General features: G+C 42.9%; 8 protein-coding genes across 8 annotated transcripts; 4 read left to right on the top strand and 4 right to left on the bottom strand.

Annotated features, from left to right (window-relative positions):
- Window positions 1-3,450: 3,450 nt before the first annotated feature.
- Bfra_011115 (uncharacterized protein) lies at window positions 3,451-4,109 on the top strand (the record flags this gene model as incomplete). Its single annotated transcript, XM_037341445.1, has 2 exons — window positions 3,451-3,696; window positions 3,813-4,109. The coding sequence occupies 2 exons, from the start codon at window positions 3,451-3,453 to the stop codon at window positions 4,107-4,109; spliced, it is 543 nt and encodes a 180-aa protein (XP_037188257.1).
- A 1,004-nt stretch (window positions 4,110-5,113) lies between these two features.
- Window positions 5,114-6,003, bottom strand: Bfra_011114ia (putative glutathione-s-transferase gst protein; the record flags this gene model as incomplete). The annotated part of the gene is made up of 3 exons (XM_037341444.1): window positions 5,114-5,809; window positions 5,882-5,904; window positions 5,961-6,003. The coding sequence occupies 3 exons, from the start codon at window positions 6,001-6,003 to the stop codon at window positions 5,114-5,116; spliced, it is 762 nt and encodes a 253-aa protein (XP_037188256.1).
- A 2,241-nt stretch (window positions 6,004-8,244) lies between these two features.
- Window positions 8,245-9,375, bottom strand: Bfra_011113 (putative peroxin 14 17 protein; the record flags this gene model as incomplete). Its single annotated transcript, XM_037341443.1, has 1 exon — window positions 8,245-9,375. The coding sequence occupies one exon, from the start codon at window positions 9,373-9,375 to the stop codon at window positions 8,245-8,247; it is 1,131 nt and encodes a 376-aa protein (XP_037188255.1).
- Window positions 9,376-9,755: 380 nt separating this feature from the next.
- Window positions 9,756-11,836, top strand: Bfra_011112 (putative papa-1-like conserved region family protein; the record flags this gene model as incomplete). Its single annotated transcript, XM_037341442.1, has 4 exons — window positions 9,756-9,949; window positions 10,565-11,331; window positions 11,379-11,485; window positions 11,567-11,836. The coding sequence occupies exons 1-4, from the start codon at window positions 9,816-9,818 to the stop codon at window positions 11,834-11,836; spliced, it is 1,278 nt and encodes a 425-aa protein (XP_037188254.1). The 5' UTR covers window positions 9,756-9,815.
- A 531-nt stretch (window positions 11,837-12,367) lies between these two features.
- On the bottom strand, window positions 12,368-12,613 carry Bfra_011111 (uncharacterized protein; the record flags this gene model as incomplete). The annotated part of the gene is made up of 1 exon (XM_037341441.1): window positions 12,368-12,613. One exon carries the CDS (start codon window positions 12,611-12,613, stop codon window positions 12,368-12,370), a length of 246 nt encoding a protein of 81 aa, XP_037188253.1.
- Window positions 12,614-14,127: 1,514 nt separating this feature from the next.
- On the bottom strand, window positions 14,128-15,943 carry Bfra_011110 (uncharacterized protein; the record flags this gene model as incomplete). Its single annotated transcript, XM_037341440.1, has 3 exons — window positions 14,128-15,704; window positions 15,808-15,903; window positions 15,925-15,943. The coding sequence occupies 3 exons, from the start codon at window positions 15,941-15,943 to the stop codon at window positions 14,128-14,130; spliced, it is 1,692 nt and encodes a 563-aa protein (XP_037188252.1).
- A 306-nt stretch (window positions 15,944-16,249) lies between these two features.
- Window positions 16,250-16,806, top strand: Bfra_011109 (uncharacterized protein; the record flags this gene model as incomplete). The annotated part of the gene is made up of 2 exons (XM_037341439.1): window positions 16,250-16,591; window positions 16,789-16,806. The coding sequence occupies 2 exons, from the start codon at window positions 16,250-16,252 to the stop codon at window positions 16,804-16,806; spliced, it is 360 nt and encodes a 119-aa protein (XP_037188251.1).
- Window positions 16,807-17,081: 275 nt separating this feature from the next.
- Window positions 17,082-22,840, top strand: Bfra_011108 (putative plasma membrane phosphate transporter pho87 protein; the record flags this gene model as incomplete). The annotated part of the gene is made up of 9 exons (XM_037341438.1): window positions 17,082-17,303; window positions 17,379-18,329; window positions 18,490-18,677; window positions 19,766-20,131; window positions 20,187-21,411; window positions 21,465-21,809; window positions 21,864-22,046; window positions 22,097-22,640; window positions 22,695-22,840. 9 exons carry the CDS (start codon window positions 17,082-17,084, stop codon window positions 22,838-22,840), a joined length of 4,170 nt encoding a protein of 1,389 aa, XP_037188250.1.
- Window positions 22,841-23,234: the final 394 nt, after the last annotated feature.

Below are 23,234 nucleotides of genomic sequence, written 5' to 3'. Positions count from 1 at the left end.
ACGACTTACGTTTTGAATCAATGTATCAAGTACCTGGAGTTCAAAAAATGACGTTGGAGATACTGAAAAGTGGATGTGGGGGCGTTGTAGCTCGGGACCGAGTGTCTGATAAGATAAAGGTTATCGTCGACGCCGTATCTATCCTCTTCCTCTACGCCTCTTGTTTGATTACGTGGTTTCCTTTGTGAAAGAATCTTTGAAACTCGTCCCACCGCGATTGAGGCAAATCGTTGTCGAATCAGTCAATGACAAAAATACTATCACAATCATTGACATTTTATCTTACCCAAATCATGATGGTAGCATACTTGGAAGATAGAAAATTATCACGTTTGAACGCACGATATTTCTCCGTCCTCAAAGAGATAGCAATCCAAGTCATCCTATGAATCTACCTCCCTTCACAGCCTATCAAAATCACAGATGTTCAGTTTATTTCTCAATGTCTCTCCAACCCTATCACGTCAGGTATCATCTTTTGCTCGTCTATTTTCTAGTTGAATTCCAGCATCCATGATATGGACGGTTGAAGACGAAGCTCACTATCACGATTGAAATATCCCAACCGTCTTTTTATGACTACGTGTCAACTTCAATGCTGTATGGTTTTTGCTTGGTTTTTTGGGTGTTTTCACCATGGTGAATTCAAGTGATCACTACAATCGTATTACGAATTAGTCAAGTATGGTAGACACTTCTTCGTGACACAACTGTACCGACCGTCTTTTGTTCAGTTAGTCTCCTAAAGCGATGATTTAATTGAACTTGAAACCTTACGCCGGTTGATTTTTAGTCAATTTCAGCTGTTGTTCGACTCCTAGATGGCAATTACACCCAATGATGCATAAGCAGGACTTCGTCTAGTTACTGGTTACCAACCGTCTCTACTACATAAAAATCATTTCCATCTCACCACCAAAGTCATCTTTACTCGCAGTGACACTCTTCTTACGCGCGAATTAATATCATCATTCAGGATTCTTACTTCTCAAACTCCACAAAACATACATTCCACATATCACAAAAATCGACTACCGATTCCTACTTGAGCAAATCATCGGATCCAACACACAATTATGTTCGGTTCAATCCTCTGCACTTTCCTTTCCGTTACTTGCACTATTTCTGCCATTTTTTGACATTTCTTTGGTGGCTCAGCACCAGATACAGTATCAGGTGATATCGTCTGGCTTCTCCCTATCGTTATACCCTCCATGTACAGCCTAGCTTTGCTGTCGTATATCCGTAGTTTTTCACTGGAAAAACTCGATGAACGACCAAACAAGATTTACATACTACACAGCATAAGTCAAATTTTTTGCGCGCTCACAGTTAACTTCGTGGCAAATTTAGTAGCATGGGCGGTAGTCACTGAGCTGTTCTCCCGCGTAGAGCCCTTGGGTGGAAAAGATGGCCAGGGATCCGACCCCATGATGTGGGTCGCCGCGTCCCTTGGGATTTTTAAGTGCATTGTGTTTATTATTGGAGCAGTTGAATTCTCCTGGATGGCATATGCAGGGAGGGCCGCACGATATTCCGACAATGGGTGGCTCTTAGAGTTTGAGATTTTTTGTGTGCCGTTCCAGAACATTAAAGCACGATCTCATCGTCACTCCGCGGGGGAAGAAGAACAAACTGGAAATTTTATGGAGGACATACCGGCAGAGACAAGAAAATCGATGGAAGAGGATGTTCAAGAAATTGCAAGTTGTGGAACTCGTTGTTGTAGGATCGTAATATGAAATCTTGGGAATTGGAAGTTGGCCACAAAGAGCATTTCTATGGAGAGAGTTTACTACACGAGTTTTATAGCTCAATTTTATGCTGCTGTTCATTCAAGTCTTATACAGAAATAATTCAAAGAGTGAATAAAATCGCTGGATAATCACGGACAGTGATTCTTGGATGGTGGTCGACACTTTGTTGGTTTTCCGGGTTCTGTGGTCGATGAGGGTGTTCACTAAAACTTTAAGCTTTCAATCAATTAGACTGCTATCATACTATTAACAAATTTTTCATTTTTTCAGCATAAGTAACAGCCAGAGTCTAAATGTTCTGACTTGATTAGAACATCATCTGACCACCTTAGCAGTGTCGGACACTAGGAACTTGATATGGTACCTTCCCGAACAGTTTTGAACCCACTGATGTACGAACCCTTCGATATCGTTCTTTCCTTGATATTAATAGTTCGATATCTTACCACCTCATAATCCTCGATCTCTTACATCACAGGAAGATATCTCAAGCCGTCAAGTCTCGTATATCACCTCCTCATCTCTGTTCGATTACGAAGCTACAAAATGAGTTTCCCCGCCCAAAATCTTCAGCTCTGATGTACTTTCAGCTAGAAGTAAATAACAACTTGCAACAGGTATTTTAGAGAACAGTGTCAGGTTTATATGCTTCGGATTTCATTATGAAAACGGGATTTGAGAAGCCACTATATATGAGTTAGTGAACAGGTATAGTGCTTGTTCGTCTCCCTTTTGGGCAGCTGGCATAGTAATACAGCGAAAAATCTCAGTTCGTTACATCCGGCACATGTTTGCTTTTGTTCCTCTTTTTAAGGAAGGAGAGGAAGGTGTGTTAATTCACGAAATTGTTCGTTATATCTTTCTGCAAAGACGGCAGGGTTAGTCATTATTATTGCTGTGAAAGAAATTAGAGAATTCAAATTTCTGAGGTTCTTTCACAAATTTCTGCTTAGATTACATTATAGCCAATGATGTTTTGCCCTTTCGATAATTAAGATTATATCCCTTGACTAGCCCCTGACTAGCCAGTCCAGTAGTTTCCGATCTGTCTTATATCATCAATCAGAGCAGGTGGGTTGTCCAACCCGGGAAAGTGCCCGCCAAAGTCATGATCTACAGTCTCGTTAGGAGGAAGAACGAAATGGTACCACGAGAGTTGCACGGGAGGGGGGGGGGATAAAAGAGAGAGACTCACAGTTATATGTTACCAAGTTTCCCACCCATGAAACCACCTTCTCCGTCCAGAAAGCACCACTATACTTGAAACTGCTGAAAAGCATTGGTGCATCGGTCTGCGCTTTAGTAAAGCTTAAACTGTACGCGGCGGTTTTTTGTGCGTATATGAAAACCGACGATACGAAAGATTTGATCAAAAAGTAGAGAGAGATCTCACGAAGAATCTCATTATGTGTAAGGGCAGATGGTGGTGTCCCCGACTGTTACGCTACTATCTGCGGGGATCCAACCAATCACTCGTGTTCCATTCCATTCGACACTATCAGCCAATATGATTAGTTTCTTTTTTCTTTTTTTGTCCCTTGACATATGCCTATTTGTACTCAATCTCTGGGGTTCTTGTAATTTACTTGTTCGCTTCTATGCGACTTCCTTAGAAAACTTAATTCTGACCTTGAGACAATCAATTTTCCCCCTCAAATCTACAGAGACGTCGAAGTCTTTGCTAGCTGACATCATGAAGCTGAGCATTTCTCTAATCCTTCTGGCGGCCATAACATATGCCCAAAATGCCACAGTGACGTCGGCTCCCACGGAAACCGTCGTTGACTTGTTCCTGGGGGCGAAACGGTCAGGCAACTATTCTTTTGAAGGTAGCATTATCACAGGCGATGCGACCGCTACTACCTACGAAATCCGATGCAAATCGGGTGCCCTTAATCTACCCGGGTTTCCTACTACTACCTGTGATCCCAAAGACCCGGTAACGAGCTCCCGCAAACAGTCAAAATCTAAATGTTTTATATATGATAACCACTGATTTGATCAAATGTGTAGCCTTGGACTGTCACTAATGGCCCTTCCATAATGATAGGTGAGCTTTCGATGGCTATTGACACGGTGACGGCCTCCCTTGCTGAGACATGCCGATTGGAGCATCAGACTGCTGCGTACTGCAATTATACTTTCGTAGAAACTCTAAGTAGCACCACTACTAGCACCTCCTATACTACCATCATCACAAGCGCCAATTATATCGAATATCCTGTTGCAATCACGGCTGGAATAGAAAATCTTCCTACTGCCACCACAAATACCGCAACCGCAACCACTGCGACTGCGGCTGAGACATGCAAGCTGTCTCCAGAGATCGACAAGAGGCCCAAGGGCAATTAGATGTCACGGACCTGTTAGATATCAGCTCACACATGCGTCAATGCCAGTCTAGAGCCAGGGACATAACGGATCACATGATATCAAGATCGGGTGATAGATGGGCTAAATAGACAGGCTATTCAGACTCGATCGAATATCATAATTATCCATAACAGCTATGCCCATTGTCAATCAATCATTTGCATCATCAGCAATAAATGTAACTTGTTCTAATACCCACATTTTCCTTCTTCACAATTGCAAGCAATAAATCTCGCTCCTTCCTTGTTTTATTAGTAGAGTCAAAAGCCAAACCTTTCAAAGTTTTGGTACTTGGAGTGGATGATCCAAAAGCATTTGTGAATGCACAATCAGTGACCAAATAGTTGATGAGCTATTAAATTACGTGAATAAATCCTTCTGATACTAGTGCGGGTTGGCAGTTCGTGCGTAGCAAGGTATATCCAAGCCTGCTGTCAGTATTCTTTGGAGGAGCACTATTTGAATGTTGTCTGAAGGATTCTCGACTAGATTATCAATGCTGGGTAATGTTTCTAGAAGTAAGATTGATTGCGCGTGCCTTATTACTTATTACTGTCGAAGCTGGGACGTTCAGCTTTCGTTGATACTTCATTCTCAGCCATCCTACTCTGATTCAAAAGCCTTGAATCAATCTTCTCCAATTTTAGATTGTGAATAGAAATTCAATTTGTTCTGCGAGGTATTTTGGTGCTGCTGCACCAACGAACTTTTTTCCTTAGAGGCGCGTGCTTGAAGCAAAACAAGTAAGACGTCTTCGAAATTCCAGGTAAGCAACAAGTAGGAAGAGGAAAAGTCAAGATGGGATGAATCAGGGCGCGTATCTTACTTGGTCTAGTTGCACACAAAGTACAACACATATAGACCGCATTGCGTCAAGTACACTCACTAAATATAGCTTGTCATCTTGGATAACTCTTGGTAAAATAAGCACAGGCCATGCTACTCTTATTAAAGACTAAATCTAGCATCGAATTCTTTCACGACTACTTCTCAACTTCATCTCTTGCAGCAAGCTCCTTCTCATAGTCGTTGAAAGTCTCGATGCCCTTGGGGACACCGTTCCACTGCAACCCCTGCTCGTCCATACAGCGAGCACGAATTTCCATACAACGCTTCCACGACGGTAAGTCAACCATGCTCTCATGCCAAGCTCGTACATGGGGTAGTCCCTCCCAAACTTCATCCCAGGGTCGGCTCATGACTTCACTGAGACGGAAGTTCCATGGCATGAAGGCCAGATCAGCGAAAGTCATCTTGTCACCAACTAGCCATTGTGATTCTTTCGCAGCGAGAACACCTTCGAGAACACCATTGATCCGTTTAATTTCGTTGAAATAACGATCAATAGCGGACGGAATTTTATCGACATGCAAGTGCTGGAACCAGGAGGCTTGACCATAATAAGGACCTTGGCCGCTCATTTGGAAGTGTAGCCACTGGGAGCAAAGATGTCGCTCTTTGATACCCTCATATGAGAGGTGATGCTCGGTATCGTATTGTTCGATTACATATTGGAGGATGGCGCCTGACTCCCAAAGAGTTAGACCTGTGTTTGGGTCCTCGATAGCTGGGACGCGGCCGTTCGGGTTGACGTCGATGAAGGGCTTCTTTTTTACGTCTGCGAAACTGAAGGATTTGATCTCGTAGTTGAGCCCGAGCTCCTCGAGAACAAGGACAACCTATGTAAAAATACGTCAGCAAAGACAGTCTGTAACTATATCATACTTAAAACAGGACTATTGTTTGCTTACCTTCCACGAATTAGGCCCAGGAGCTGCGAGAATAGTTAATTTTGCAGTTCTGAGGGCAACAACACAAGGAACTACTTACGAGTAAGCCAGACACGGATTGGTTTGGGTGGAAAGGTCGCCATGATCAAGTTGCTTGGGATAGATTCAATCGGATAGATGCAAAAAATACCTTTTTCTTCTGACACCAACTTATTCTAGTCAAAGAGAATTTCAAAATGAGATCGGAGATACGAACGAGGATCTCATGAGCCTGATAAGTATTTCCTGCTCCGAGATATTGTGGAATAATAAGTCAGCGGTAGATTTGTGATGTTATCAACAAAAAGCAGGGATAGGATGGCTATATGGTGAGGTCGATCGAATAATCAAGGGATGCTGACATGAATTATATGTAATGTAACGGTATTTATTTGGGTTCAAAGAACGATGGTAACGCTGAGGTCAACTAATAAACATATGTTTTTAATAAGAGCATATGATTGTATGTTTTTAGGTGGAGATTAGGAGCGGGCTTACTAAATAAAAGCTAAAGGCGAACCAAAAGGCTGAAGGCGAACCAAAAGGCTGAAGGCGAACCAAAAGGCTAGTCGAAGTCTAGAAGAATTGTGAGGGTGTCAAGAGATGCAGGTGAAATAGAGTGAAGTTTGGTCGTATTACATGCTCGAAGGGTGTGGTCAGAGCAGCGAAGGATGTTGGAAGCAACGCCGCATTCATGCAGAAGCGTGCAGGGAATGGGCAGCGTTAGCGGTCCCACGGTGGGTATCGGTTACAGCAGCTAGTAGTTTAAGCGAAGTATTCCCTGTTCAGGAAGCTGTAATTTCCTGAAGCAGAATCACCAACATTATGATATTAAATCAATGCAACGGGATAACAGCTTACGCGTGGACATATCCGACTCCAACAGATCGTCCGCCAAAAGTTTTCCTCCTGCCTTCTGGTAAATGTGAATTGAATTAGAGAACCTTCGAGTCGACATATCAGACCCAGTGAGAAAGCTGTGGTATACAGACAGTGTACAGTTCTTAACTCATTGTGCTTGTTAACTTTTGAACGTCAATTTGAACTTCCTGGCATCCTACTTAGCTGCCGATCATCACCTGCCGCCATGATTTTGGAGACGAATCTTCACGTCAGTATCGCCTGGTACCTAGGTACCATTGTCCTACTGTACTCAGCGCATATTCTATATCGAGGCCTATCAATCAAATTGAGGTTCCGCAAGTTGCAAGCACAGGGCATGGTGAGTGGTTCATGGTTGAATCTTAAGTATAAATTGCGCAAAGCACTTACACAAGGAATAGCCTGTCACTAAACCATATTCTATCTGGCTTGGTCATATCCCCTTGATGAAGGCCTTACGGAAAGGACTTCCAAGCGAAGCTCATGATACATATGTTGCTCGTAAATTGAGTCTCAACTGGAAAGACTACTTCCCTGATGCGAGTAGCCCACCTCCTTTGGCTTATCTGAACCTATGGTCCTTCTTAGCCGCTCATCATGATCTACAGTCCCCAAGCCTGCGCCCAACTCACTCAGGACACACCACAGCCAAAACACTCCTTAATTCGATGGTCTCTGAGTCCAATCACGGGTGGCAAGGATTTGGCATCCGTAGATACGTTCACTCACCGAATGTAACATTCTAGATTAAACTCAGGCTTTTCACTAAAGAACTTAATATCCCAGATGAATATGTTGCTTCAGGTCACAATTCTTGTACAAAAGTTGAAAGCTAAAGTAGGAAAGAATAGCAACTGGGGAGACTGGTTCACAATTTATGAAGATCTTGTGTGTTGACGTTTGACATCATTTTTTGAAGTGTTTTGTAAGCAAGCTCCTGGTTAGTATACTGAAAACAATGCACTAATGACCCGCGTAGAGAGTAACGGGTTGACCTTGGCACAAGAGGAAAACACTATACAAAAAGCAATAGTCCAATGACTTCAGCGCTAGAAAAGAGGCTACTTACCTCTCTAGCCTGCGAAACATCATTATTGATACAGAATCTGATACCTTCTTGGAAATCAAGTACAGAGACCATGATGGTGGAGAATGCTGGAAAAACAAATCATCTCGATTTATGTCATCTAAAGACACACAAAATTGAGCCCAATCATTCTGATGAGATACACATCGACGAGTTCTCGTCTGGTGTATCAAGCGCTGTGCCAGAATTGTTTTGGAATCTGCCGAGTTGAGAAATCTCATCCGTAGTGAGTGATCTCGTACTCGTTTCAAACTTACACTGGCTGTTATCAATAGAGATTCAAATGGTTTCCAAGAATTGAGCATCCATTCATAACTCATATATTATCATCTAATAAACCTACTGATCCTGATACATCCTGCTCTTCCAACCTCCATTATCTCGCCCTGACACCCCCGGGAAAACTTCTCGCACTAAGCAAAACTCCCTTCACTCCCCTAATCTCCTTCTTGACCTTTGCAATTTCATCTTCTCCCTCCTTATTATTTCCATTCCTATCTCCACTTCCAAAACCTCCTGACCCGTAACTAAATGTAGGTGTTGAAAACACCAAGCCTTGTAAATATTCCTTTAATATAGACATTTTCGTTTCTAGCTCTTCACTCGTAGATGATTCGTAGGTTGAGTCCTCCAGCAAGGATGATAATGTACCTTGTAGAGTCGTGAGACGCGAAGTCTGTATGGTTGTTGCTGTGGTTGCAGTATTCGCGTGGGATATTAGGGAGGGCGAACTGGGTGTTTGTAAAGGAGATGATGGGAGAGATGTCTGGACGCCGATGTCACGATGGAAAAGCTCAGTGGGATCACTGGTTACAGAGCCAGCATCGGAGTCGAGGTATTCGGGTTGAAGGGGTTTATGGTGGTGGTAGGTAGGAGGGATTTCGGAGACTGTATTCTCGAGTTTGTGAATTAGTTTTTGAAGATTATTAAGAGTGGCCGAGGATAGAGAGAGCCGGGATTCGGTGAGGGTGTTGAGCATAGGGCGTATTAAAAAGGTGTTTGTGCCATGAAGTAGAAAGCTGAGGGAGCCGAAAAGATATAGGGTTGTGAGAAGGCGATGTTTGGTAATTAAAGGAGTAGAAGCAGATGGCTGAACCAAGAATTCAGGATATGTTATTATAGGAGCTTGATCGCGAGGTATTTGTGCGTAGTTTGTTGGAGTAGATGGAGATGAATTTCGTGGCAGTAATTGAGGTTGTGTCTTCGGATCTGGTGATTTCACCTCAGTGATAGATGTATTTGTCGCTTCATCATTCCGCGATACACCCAATAGCTCTTGTATATCATCGCCCTCAAGACCTTTACTTTCTAGAAAAGCAATCTTCTTATCCGTAGATGCATTCTTTACATCATCTTCCTCCAAGAACTTCCTGGCTTGTTCGAGTATTGCTGTCCGACTTAGTGGCTCAATGGCTGTGGCCTGCGATTCACTGGACTGTTCTTCGTCGCCTTTAAGTTGCCATGCAGGCACGCCCGGATGCTTAGTTTCGCTGTCGGAATCACTCATTCTGTAAGATGTTGCTTGTTGAAGAAGCCTCTAGATAATTAATGGAAACTCTCGAAGCTCTGCATGTGTAGATTGTCGGTGTCAATATTTACGAGGTATTTGCATGTGCCTCGGTTGATGACATAATCTGACGGTAGTCCTAATTGGATCCAAAATTTGTTGCGGTGACCGACATTATCATTATGGAAGTATCAAAGCATCACCACAATTAAACTTCAGTATCATCTAAAGATCTCTTTCATACTTCATCCTTCTAATATTGGGCATTACAATATCACCCTTTCCATCCAATACGATCTTCAAACTTGGGTTTCTTTCTGAGCAACGATCGTTAAACTGTGCCACAATCCAACTCTAGAGTCTACATACATACCTCAAACGTTCAAACCTACGAATAGGCATCAACATACTTCACGAAGTGGATATCCAAGATAATCAAAATGTCAGGAAAAGCCGAGCGACCCAGTAAGCGCATACGAAAACTCAGTACTGATTCTGAGGGAGATGAAGAAATCGATTGGACGGATCTCCGTGGGAAAGCTGGTAGGGCTGAGCCAGCCACCAACAAGAACGAGTAAGTCTTTGAAGCATCTCCAGATATTGAAATCCCATTATTCTCACAATGGCGTTAATGCCCCTTTGCTCTTTGTACCATATTGCCGCACGCAAATCTCCGTAATTAAGAGTTACCTTTAACCGTCCACTCTATTCCCACTTTTGATTTAGCCCTCGTGTTTTTTATCATAATCATATCTTGCCATCGTCGTACAAACAAGGGGTATGATATGAGGCATCAAAGAATGACCCTTATTAGCTACGTGGTTGGTCAATGGTGAAAAGGCAGGATTGGGCAATTGTGTAAGAGCAGCGCGTTTATATGCAACGCGCCTGCTCACCTGTCATTCTCCGCAATTCTGTCTAATCAAGGCAGTGACCCGAAAGCCCTCGCCATCTGATTCACCACCTATTGTGTTTAGACCACTCCACATCTTTCTACCGTATTATCAATAACCTCAAAACAAATCATCGTGGATCAAGGAATCCATCAATATTACCACCTACCCCCTTCAATTTGTTCATCTTGTATTTGATTCCGGTGTAAGAACAAGATGTCTACACGTCGCAGTCAGCGGTCAGCCGCTGCCAAGGCAAAAGACGTAATGATTGTTTCTGAACAACTATCTTCTAGGTCATCGCGATCGCGTCGCACAAATCCAGAGCCCGCCTCGTCGGCCACCGTATCACGTGGACCGACACTACCACAATCAAATAGTCCCGAGTCAATGCGTTTGACCGTCAAGACATCATCAAGTAAATTGAGAGAGGCGACACGATCTAGCCCGATCACCGGCCCATCTGTTATGGTTAATAGTAGAGATCAATTTGTTGGTGGCGAGATCCTCGAGGGCAAGAGAAACAGGAATGTTAAAAAAAGTTATGTTTTGGAAACGGAAAGTGATGATGAGGATGAAGAAATGGAAGATGCCGAGGGAGAAGATGATCCAGATGCGGAAGGTGAAGATGATGACCTAGATGCTGATGGAGATATCGATATGGACGTACAACCTACTTCATCTACCATTCAGGTTTCAAAAGCGTCGGCTGGAAACCCCAAAATCACAGTGAAGGAGCCACCCAAAGCACCCGCTGTTACTGTTGGACAACAAGGGATCGGGCTCAGTGACGATGATGATGATGAACTTAGTGAACTTGACAGTGACCTGGGAGAGGAAATTGAGGAAGAAGAGGTAATGCAGAGTGGAAATGACGAAGATGCTGAAGGGGAAGATGAAGAGATTGAAGTGGCAGCAGAAGAGGATGAGTTACTCGATAGTGATGATGAAACCCCTGCCAATGGAAGCAGGGCTTCTACTCCCGATCTCAACAAATTGACGAGAAGGCAAAGAGCAAGATTCGACGATGCTGCTAGTGGATATCTCATGGCTCTTCCTGATGGTAAGTTATTCCATAGTTTCTCGATTGCGCGCTAATGTCTTTTTTAGAGGTACAAGTGAAGAAGCATCTGACTGCCGAGGAGCATGCCATGAGACGTGCTGAAATGGCGCGAAGAAGAAAGAATCTTAGTGAGAAACGGAACGAGGAAGAGAAGGTAATTATATCCCATAAAATTCTTCAATCAAATACCCAAAATCTACTCGCTGCGTCTTTTCCTGGCTGACACAAATTCTAGATGGAAACAATCAACAAGCTTCTTAAGAAGCAAGCGCCCAAGACTAATGCTCGCCGCAGAGATCTCAATGGCCCAGCTGTTGACGCAACTCCAGAAGGAGAACCCCAGAAGCCGAATCCACTTTTTGTGCGATGGGTTAGCAATAAAGATGGAAATAGAATCGGTGTACCAGAAGAATGGATGGAGGGTCCTATTGGTGCCTTGTTTCAAGGTGGAGTGAAGGCTAGTGGAAATGGGATGGACGGTAAATTAATCCAGGAAGTTTCTTAGATGAGTAAGCGCTTGTTATGTACACTAGAATTTTCAAATTTCTCGGGCTCTCATAGATATTAGTCTAGTTCAATTTATTCACATTTCTCTTAGCCGAGGCCAGTGTTCTCGTTGATCCATTATCCATGCTGGAATCCAATCATTTGATTTGTAGGAACAGTCCTAGCAGTCACTCGATGAAAGCTCCCCCGCTTCCGATCTTCTTTTAGGCTGTCTGCTGCTTATCACAATTCTGAAGAAACTCCACTGACCCCTGACTTCCGACCCTTGCCTAATTACTATCACTTTTGTTACTACTCTCACTACTATTACGACTATCACTACCATCATTCTCCTCTGCATGGTACACAACGAGCAGTTGATCCTTCCAGTGCCTACCACGCAACATGAATATGAGCCCATTCATATCAACATCAGGGCCACAGAGGGTGTCATACGAATCATCGTTAACAGCTTGACCGATCTTCCATCTAATCGCAATACTTCTCCTCTGCAGATTAATGGGACATTCTCCCACTCGTTTGATTTACCTTAAATTGCAGCTAGAAGGTCGAAATATGAATTGGACTCATGAATGGAAAGAACGCCCATACTTAAGAGTCTGGTGCCAAAGGTTTTGTTTGCAATTCGATATTCGATTAGGACAAGATGTTGGGGATTAGGAAGGTTATCGGTTTCTTGAGATTCCTTTGTGCGGATTGGGAGATCTGAAATACCGCGTTGCTCTACCGCCTCTACAGATTTGCGTTGGAAATGGCCTTGATCGTTGAACTTCATCTTCGTCGCTTATGGTGGATCATTCGAGCTTTGTAGATCAATGACTAGATCAAGTGGAGGAAGAGAATATTCTTAATCAGTCTAATCTATGAGGAGAGAGATGACGAAGTGTATTGGGAAGAGATGTTACGCTGATAATTCAGAAACAACGAATTACCATGAGATGGTCAGACTATGATTAATCTTGATCATCTAGATTCCATTTTTAATGGAAATGAGGCAGTTGCTCCTTATATGTTGGGTGATGATTGTGCTCAAAGCAAGATATATCAAACACAAGCATTTTATGCATGACCTTTGCTAAGGTCCTTCCAATGGATATGAAAATACATTCATTCTATCATTTCAATTGAACAACGCAACAGGGGAAACCGCAAGATTCCAAAAGAAAGAGGGCAAAAAAGAAATGTGGGTTGAGATGTATGATCCCGATGGCCTTTTTTAGGCAAACGGACTTAAACTTTGGACCTAGTTAATCTCTCAATAGTCCTACACGAACACTTTCACAAGTTGACATCTTTCTACTCCAACAAATGCCAAATGATATCATTATGCTTCCCTCTTTGAACCAAATATACTGCATACTAAGAGTCACAACGCACTCGAAGCACAGCAATGCCCTTACCTTGCTCGAGGTATCGTCCTCTAGACCGAAAATGCGAAGATTCTCACCTGATGAGACTGTATCCTAGGGCTCGAAAATCGAAACTGCCTGCATGCACGCTCTTCCAAACATGACCACGGTTCCAGCATCAAAAATCAAAAATTGTACTACGATCTCCGCTTCAATATTAGCAGAAGAAAGAATACCATGCACTTTCACACGCTTGGGACGATCTTACTCAACTGTCGCGAATTGTGGTGAACGATGCCAAAGTTAGGTCGCCATAAACCTTACGCATTGCTTAGGGCAGCTTGAGGACGACTTGAACTCAATGTGCAGGCAAGGCCTTTCCTTTGGGCTCATGCCATTCGTATCGATCAAAATGACCTGAAAGAGTGAATGGGTACAAACTGCAACGAAAGGCACTTCTATGCTCGAAAAAGCTCTTGCTAGCCCCAATAGTCAAGTACTTCAAAAATTGCCTCGTCACATGTTCAAATTCTGGTACGACCAGAGACTACTCTTCAACAAATCTGAGTTGATAGAAATTGATAGCTTGAAGAAAGTCATCCATTAATTACATTTGTTGCGTACACTTATTTCAACTGTGAATTCAGCGCAAGCTTCGTTTCCAGGCTGGCTCCAACAACGCCTTTGACTCAAACCCACACCAAATTGATAGCTAATTTCTAGTTCACACAAGCGTAACCATGAAGAGCGATGAAAGGACAAAGACAGCTAGGCCTTCGGAGTTGGCTGCTCCGTCATAATTTTCCAATCGTAGAAGAGTTGCAGAGCCTAGATCATATCTCCTCTACCTCTCCTCTTCGATGTCTTCAAGGAGAGAATTTGCAGAACTCCCACGCGTTCCGGTAGAGATGTACGCGCTAATCTAAAATTTACTCCAGTTTTACCACGAAACATCCGTATTCCAATCTTCATCATAATCCTTCTCCGTCCACCAAATGATCCAGCTCTGTTTTGTCAAACACCTGCTCCGCATTTGCTGAATTGCTACTCTCCATGCATTAGAATTGCCGACTACAAGAATGTATGGATCACGATAAAAACTGTAAATCGATCGGTATTTTGGATTACCAGACTGCACTCCATTGCCCCATCTCACCGCGAGTATTCTCGGCTCGAGATTCATAGGCATACCTGCATTGTGAGCATCATTCTCTGCACGATCAAGAAATGCGTGAACGTTATCTTCGCCCGGTGCATCTGTAAACTCGATGGCAGTAATGATGATTTCGCCAGAATCTCTTCGCAAGTGAAGGACTTCGCGGTAGAGAGGTCCCGTGATAAGAGGATCTTCTAGTCGGGGGTAAGGAATTTTCCAACCATAAGGAATACAAAGGTTACATTTATGAGCTTCTATTTGGGTCTTCAAGTCTAACCCACGGTAAGTAGTAGCATAGGGGGGGCCCGGAGGATTGGGGAAAGGAATTCCATCATTCTTCACTCTTAAACTCTTTTTTTGTTCTCGGACCATTTCAATTGCCTCAGTAGGCACCTTATTAGCCTCGGATGGCTTAGGCATGATTCGCCGGTAGAAATGCGACAAACGTATCATCCGTGAGCTGGTAAGGAGTGGTACGGTTGAGGTACTGGATTTTGAAGTACCTGTTCCTCCATCCAACCCCTCTTTCATATTACTTTCTTTGGAATTAGAAGTGACATCGGTGACATCAATTCCCTCATCATCAGCGAGATTTTTATTAATACTCCGATTTCTGAATTTGCCATTGATTGATCTGAGGCGCAATTTGAGTGGCTCAGGATTATGCGTTCGGGAAGAAGACGGGGAAGTTGAAGCAGATGATGACATGCTCTCCTTATCTTTGTCAGTGTTCCTACTACGAGATACTTTAGCATTGGTTGGTCGAGGTGGGGGAGGCATGGTATTGCTCGGTCGAGGTGGAAGGGGAGGAGGTACGGTATTGCTCGGTCGAGGTGAAAGGGGAGGAAGCCTGAGATTCTTTGGTCGAGGAGAAGGTGGGGGAAGCATAGAATTGCTTGACCCAGGTGACGGTGGGGAAGATATATCACTGCTTGATTGAGGTGAAAGGGGAGAAGCGGGAGTATTCTCTTTGGTGACCAGGATCCTCTTGGTCTCTGGAATTCCTGCATTGTTTTGACTGGAAGGACCGATCCCCAGCGGTGATTTGAATGTTATCGCCTTGCTTGGAGGAGTCTCAGAAGATGTTTCTGCATCAACTCCATCTTTTATCAATGATCTTTTTACAAGAGATAATGTGGTTAGATCTTGTTCTTCCGGAGCGAAATCTGAAATAGATCCTGGAGAAGATCCTGCAGAGGGTTCCGGACTAGTTGGCGACTCGGATCTCTTATGTTTCTTGAATGGAGGCGTTGGCTCCTGATGAGAATCTCTCCGAATTCTCTTTGGAACTAGCTCTAGAGGAGTGTTCTCTTTTCGATTGGATGTACCATCAAGCATGGTTTCAAGAATTGAAGTAATAACTGGAGCTCGGATTGATTAATGGATACTGTAATAATAGAGAAGTATAATGGTTGTAAAGAAATATAAGTCTTGTAGTTTGTTTTCTTATCCGTGTATAAACACTTATGTTATACTCGTTGCTGTAAGGATGAGAGCCAGATTGGGTACCATTAAGATTGTAGAGATGAATTTGAAGGTTAAGAGGTGGAATATAGCTGTCTTTGTGACTTTAGGATAAACAAATGGCAGTAGCTACCATGTTGGTAGAATAATAGCGCTATTCGGGTGTTGTCTGGGACAATTTGGAATAGAAACAGTAAAACCCAAAATCTTTCATTATCATTCAGCGAGTGTTCTTTGGTTGAGCTGAAAATACAATTATTAAAAAGAATTCGCATTCCATTTATCGATTATCACTTGACCATTCCGAGCCATCATCAATATCAAAGAGAGCCTTCCTCTATATAAAGACTTTCCCTCCCTCTCAAGTACCGACAACAAGGTCGACATCGAGGAGAGATCCGTTATATATTCGTATTATATCTCCTTCGCGCGAAGTTTGATAATGCGGACTCCTTATTATTCACGTGAACGGCGACCACGATTCTTCCGTGTAGATGTCTATTTTGGCAAAGAAGGCACGGGAGGATATGAGTACTCATGGTCAGCACGGTGGTGGACATTCACAGCAATTAGCTACGGTTCTTTCGTGGAGAGGTGCAATCTTTCCTTGATGGAGAATCACCCAAATACAGTTTTGAGAGATTTTAGGTTGATTCTCAATGTGATGTCGGAAACGTACGATAAAATCACTCCAACCAACATTCAGGCAGTCATGAGAGAACTTCAATCTACTCGGGGAAGACGCATTGTATTTCCAATTTACATCAAGCGACAGCCTTCAGTGGTACATCCAATTAATTGAAATGTCAGGGTTGAAGAGTAAGTTTTGTATTCTTAAAAGCTGAGCAGATAGCGACGAAACCTGACTTGCAATTCATTTTGAACTGACAAATCAAACTAGGTATCAATGAAGTTGAATGAACCAATCTGCAATACTCGTACATTGCGAGTACCCAATCGAGATGCTTTTCCGGTCTTCAGACCCGTGTCCCAGATTGAGAAGCCACGAGTATTGCGAGGCGACTTCCTTCATTCAACAAGCTTAGAACTACCAAACCTCCTCCTTCTTATCTTATAATGTTGACCCTAGGTCGATCTACTTTCTCTTCTCTTCTCTTCTTTTCTTTTCTTTTCTTTTCTTTTCTTTTCTTTTCTTTTCTTTTGTTTTCTTTTGTTTCCTTTCTTTCTTCTACTTCAATCAAAAACAATCGTTGTCTCTTTTTGGGTCTCAAATTTTTGACACACACATCCACATCAAATCAGATAAACATAAAATGAATCTGTCAGCACTCAAGCTGTGTGCAATTTTTCTTGGCTTAACCTTGGCCATTGTTCCTACACCACCGATCGTCTCATCACCAATACCCCAGTCCACAATTGAGCCAGCCTTTACTGCAATAATAGCGGCACAAGCAACCCAGCAACCGATTTCTCCTGTTTCTAATGTTGGTGGCGAGGTGTTCAGCAGGTTTGTCCAAATTTGGCTCGAGAATATGGTAAGGTATTATCGATGCTTGATATAATTAACTTATACATTCAGTATTTGCCATAGACTGACGGCCTCGTTGTAGGATTTCAAAGAAGCTACCAATGACCCTAATTTCCAATGGCTTGCTGCACAAGGCATAACACTCACTAACTATTGGGGAGTAACGCATCCTTCTCAACCAAACTATTGTGCAGTTGTCGGAGGTGACACCTTCGGCATGGATGCAGACGAATTCATTCAAATTCCGGCCAATATATCAACTGTTGTAGATTTACTCGACACTAAAGGTATTTCTTGGGGCGAATACCAAGAAGATATACCTTATGCTGGCTTTGAGGGATGGAATTTCTCAAAAAGCAACCCATTTCAAGAAGATTATGTACGCAAACATAATCCATTAGTGATGTTTGATTCAGTCACTAGCAACGCTACTAGGCTTGCTTTGATCAAAAGCTTCAAGTCATTTGAATCAGATTTGGCAAACAAGACTCTACCACAGTGGTCTTTTATCACACCGAATATGTCGAACAATGGCCACGATGCTAATAATACTGTAGCTGGAAATTGGTCTCGTATGTTCCTTGAACCTTTGCTTACCAACGATTATTTTATGAATGATACCTTGGTTGTACTCACCTGGGATGAGAACGATGAAGTTGATGAGGAGAACAAAATGTTTGCCATCCTTCTCGGTGGTGCTATTCCTTCTTCCTTCAAAAACACCACCGATGACACATTCTACAACCACTATAGTATGCTTTCAACCATAGAGCTTAACTGGGGACTCCCTTCGCTTGGCCGATGGGACTGTGGTGCAAATGTTCTTGGTATTGTCGCCAGCAAAGCAGGATACGATAACTATGCCGTCAATACCACTAAGTTGCTTTTCAATTCATCATACCCAGGGCCTCTATCAGCAGATAGGTTTGATCCAGTCTGGCCTCTACCTGATACGAAAGCAAGTTGTGGCTCAGGTCAGGGAGTCTTGAAAAAAATCGTTGATGGGTGGGGCAAATCCGATGGCACATATAACGTATGTAATTTATTCAAAATTTTACCCTGCCCGATGCTTATTTCTGTCTCCCACCACCCCTCCATCCCCTTAAATACCCATCTCGTTGTCAACGCAACATTTTATTTTAACCCAAAGTACTTCTTTAATAGACAATCACTAACGTCCTGATCTCCAATAGTATACTGACTCATATCCATATGATGATGTCAGTGGTGATAACACAGGAGGCGAAGCGAGTCCAGTAACTACAACAGCTTTGCCATCAGCCACAGCTCCTGCACCTGGACCTCTTTCTTCAAAGAAATCAGAGGCTATGGATTTGAAATATGGTGGAGGTAGCTCTGTTGCGTTGATGATGGGATTTGTGTTTGTACTGTTGATGGGCTGAAGGTTGAAGGTATCATTGAAGAGGCATTGATTGTATCCATAAAGGAGGATTTTGGAACTCTGTTGAGTCAAGTTTCCTTAGAATCACCTGCAACCCCAATTATGTCTGTCGGGCGGTTGGTATCTATTAGAAAGTACAATGTTTAGCTCTTAAAATTACATTCTCTGATTAAGCATGCCAGATACTTTCCTTCCATTCATCTTGATATCTTGAGTTATCAACCAGCCGTACACCCAGACAAGTGAACTAATGACATTAATCCGTGGGCTTACCAAACTTGTGAAAATGGGGTCAGTAGACCTTTTGGTTTCTGGGGGTCTCGTTCTAATTCCACCCTCATCAACCGCTGTGCCACAGTACTCCTTCCATTCGCAACCTCTTCAAACTGCATGTTCAACTGTACATTGGACCACAGAGGGGAGGTTCCAGAGTTGAAAAGGTAGTCTAGCTGCACAAAATCACGAGGATCCGCCAAAGTCACCCAAGCAATGAATCAATTATTTTGAACCATGAACACAATATATTGATAAACGTATTATTTGGTCATCCGCAGCGTGGGGGTTACTTTATACAATGCAGATTCTGAGAACCAGCAAACGGGATATATCTTGGCTACACGAGGATCTCCCGGATGTAACATGCAGAGTACCTAGTAGGTAAAAAGTATTCAAAAAATGGACGATGGTAGAGTAGCAGCGTGGGATCTTGATATGGCATTCTGACCAATCATCGTGCAATGATTACATGCATGCTTCATTTCATCATTATAAGTGGATAAAAGTTCCAAGTTGGGTAAGACACAGATACGGTAAAAATAGCAAGGCACATTCATCTTAACCATGCTTGTCATAATCGTAGGTTTGGAATCCTCAATGCAACAAATCATGTTATACCATTTCAATTAACTTGGCTTCGTTTGTTCAAAGCGTGAACAAAACTTGACCACATCGAAAATACCATCATTTGTCTCCACTATATTGGGCACACACACTCAGGCTTTACCCTGACCGCAACATGTTACCAATTATATGAAATCATCTACAGTATCTTGATGTTGAAGGTCCAGAACATTCAAGATAGCTTCTTCGCAGGTGATTCTCAATCCCTCCTCTCAATCGAAACCCAACCAGCTCCATCGACTCAATAACGATAAGATAACATCTTCGAAAAGACTGGACAGAGGAGGGAGTTTACAAAACGATAGGCGCCAACATTTACTACAGGATTACGAAGAATTTGAGCTCGCTGAATATCCTGGCGCACGAGACGATCCACCTCCGGAATCGCACACAAGTGAGAGAGAAAGAAGACGGGCGGAAAAGAGAAAAAGACTCGAGGAGGCAGACGAGATGAAATTCTCACATAGTATACAATTCAATGCTGTTCCAGATTGGAGCAGTCATTACATCGCTTATAGCAATTTGAAGAAATTGTAAGTCTTGGCGCGAACTCTTTCCTGAATGATGCTAATGATGTCTTTTCCGCAGGATCTACCAACTTGAGAAAAATGTACATCGACCATCCACTGCCCTCGAAGATGCCGAAAATTCCCCTCTAATCAGACCGGCCGAAGATTCAGATGCCATCTTTCGCAGAGCACTAGATGCTGAATTGGAAAAAATATCCACATTTTACGAATCGAAGGAGCTTGAAATTTTTGGCGAGGTTACAGAGCTATTGAAGGAGGAAGAGGAATTCGAGGCTGAAGTTCTAGAAAGCAACCAAACAGATGGCAATGGAAATGGCAGGCCAAGAGCATCGAGCAACGATCGACCACGACAAAACAGTATATTCAAATCTTTCGTTCCTAAAGGGAGAAGGCGTTCAAGCACAATAAGTCGATCAATAGATGAGGGGGTCGAAGATAGTGATGATGATGACGACGATGAGAATACCGCGCTGCGCAAACCACCCATGGCAAAAAGAAGCAAGAGCTCTCCTCATGACGTGAATACGGGGGCTTTCGAGGACATGCGCTCTTCAACCGATTTAATGAAGCCTGCTCGACGCAACAGTATGAACTACGAGGATATGGCAGAGCAGGCATTCAATGCCTTCTATTCATCAGGGATTACTTTGAAAAAGCGTGCCGTCAGTCTATATGTGTCATTATGTGAACTGAAATCTTTCGTCCAGCTTAACCAGACAGGTTTCAAGAAGGTTTGCAAGAAATATGACAAAATATTGGATAGAAACTTAAAGTCGAAATACCTTCAGGAAGTCGTAGCTCCAGCATATCCTTTCCGCCCCGAAACACTTAAACATATCGAGGAGAAGATATCACGGATAGAGCGCATGTATTCCGATGTGGCAACCCAAGGAGACATCGATATGGCAAAGAAGGAATTGCGATCACATCTACGAGAACATGTCGTTTGGGAGAGAAATACAGTCTGGAGGGAAATGATCGGCATTGAGAGGAAAGCTCAAGCTGCGAATATGGGTATTAGAAGGACTTTACTCGGCGTGGATAATGATCCATCTAAGCTCCGATTGCAAGGTGATGATGCCGACATCGCTGACATGAAGGAATTATCAACACCAGTTGGGAGAGTAAAATGTCCAAGATGGCTATTTAGTTCAACGATGTTCACATTGGTTGGAATCATCACCATCTTCATTTTACTATTGCTTATCCCAATCATGAAGAAGCCAGAACAACAAAATTGTTTAGCAATGCTGGTATTTGTCAGTCTGTTATGGGCTACCGAGGTAAGAAACTCTTTGAGGACCCTAACTATAATCTCTTATTGACTGGTGTTTAGGTTATACCTCTCTTCGTTACATCTCTCATGATTCCATTTCTCTGCGTAATTCTAGGCGTGGTTCGCTCTGATGAAAAGCCTCATCATCGACTTGAAGCTCCAGCTGCGGCCAAATATATCTTTTCCGCAATGTGGACTCCAGTCATCATGTTGTTACTTGGTGGATTTACAGTAGCTGCAGCACTTTCCAAATATGATATTGCTAAGAGGATAGCGACTTTTGTCCTAAGCAAGGCTGGAACGAGGCCAAGAACAGTTCTTATCACCAACATGTTCGTAGCAGCTTTTGCAAGTATGTGGATCAGTAATGTCGCAGCACCCGTCTTGTGTTTCTCAATCATCCAGGTGAGCTTGAAACCCCTTTCTTCTTCTTTTGAAACTTATTATTAACAGTCCTAGCCCATGCTTCGAAATCTTCCTTCAGAATCTCAAATGTCGAAAGCAGTTATTCTTGGTATTGCACTTTCATCTAACATTGGTGGAATGCTCTCACCAATTGCATCGCCACAGAATATTGTCGCTCTTCAAATCATGTCTCCACAACCAGACTGGGGACTTGGTTCTTCATCGTCTTGCCAGTCGGTATAATTTCCATTGTCCTCATTTGGATTCTCTTACTTCTTACCTTCAAGCCTGGTCGTGGAACTACAATCGTTCCCATTCGCCCGGTTAAGGATGCATTCACTGGAGTTCAGTGGTTTATCACCCTTGTTACTCTTGGCACCATTGTTCTCTGGTGTGTAAGTCATCAGCTTGAAGCAATCTTTGGTGATATGGGGGTAGTCGCAATCATCCCAATAATTCTATTCTTTGGTACCGGTATTCTAACAAAGGAGGATTTTAACAATTTCTTATGGACAATCATAATTCTCGCTGCTGGAGGACTTTCTTTAGGTAAAGCCGTCAACTCGTCGGGGTTGTTGCATACTATTGCTGGTGAAATCACTGCGAGCGTTGAGGGTTTGAGTCTTTATAGCGTACTTGTCGTATTCTCATGTCTCGTCTTGGTCGTTGCGACATTTATCAGTCACACTGTCGCAGCTCTCATTATCCTTCCATTAGTTCATAGCGTCGGAGCAAGTATGGATGAGCCACATCCCAACCTTTTGGTTATGGGTGCTACATTGATGTGTAGTGCTGCTATGGGATTGCCTACAAGTGGTTTCCCTAATATGAGTATGTATATCCCGTTTCTAATTTATAGATAAAAGAAATGCTAATCATAGATAGCTGCAATTATGATGGAGGATTCACAAACAGGACAAAGATACTTACAAGTGAAACATTTCATCACTCGTGGCGTACCAGCAAGTATCCTTACATGGCTAGTGGTCATCTCGGTTGGTTATGGATTGATGAGAGTGGTTGGGATGTAATATTTGATCTTTACTATTTTATACATGGAACGTTAGATTGTGATTGGGATTGCGAAGAGGAAAGGGGTCGAATTGGCGCGTATGCGGCATTGCAGAGATGGAGTTAGGTCTTTTCGATATGTTTTCGAAATAGGATAGCAAATCACAATTTTGAATTGGCAAATTCCACATTCTTGGTCTACCTCGATCTACATTCTCATCGTTAGAATTATCATTCCTCAGTTACATGATACCACATTTACTACAAAAAAAAGTAAGGAATGCGAGAACCGAGATTTCGTGTTTTGAGTGTGCATATGCTTATAGGGGTAATTATCCCCTTGAAGCCGCATCTCCTCTCCTCTCTTTTTCTTTCTTTTGACTCAAATCGCCGTGCCATTTACATCCGAAGATC

This window comes from Botrytis fragariae (assembly GCF_013461495.1).
Source record: "Botrytis fragariae strain BVB16 chromosome Unknown tig00000225, whole genome shotgun sequence".
Lineage (NCBI taxonomy): Eukaryota > Fungi > Ascomycota > Leotiomycetes > Helotiales > Sclerotiniaceae > Botrytis > Botrytis fragariae.
This window is presented reverse-complemented; position numbering and strand designations above follow the sequence as displayed.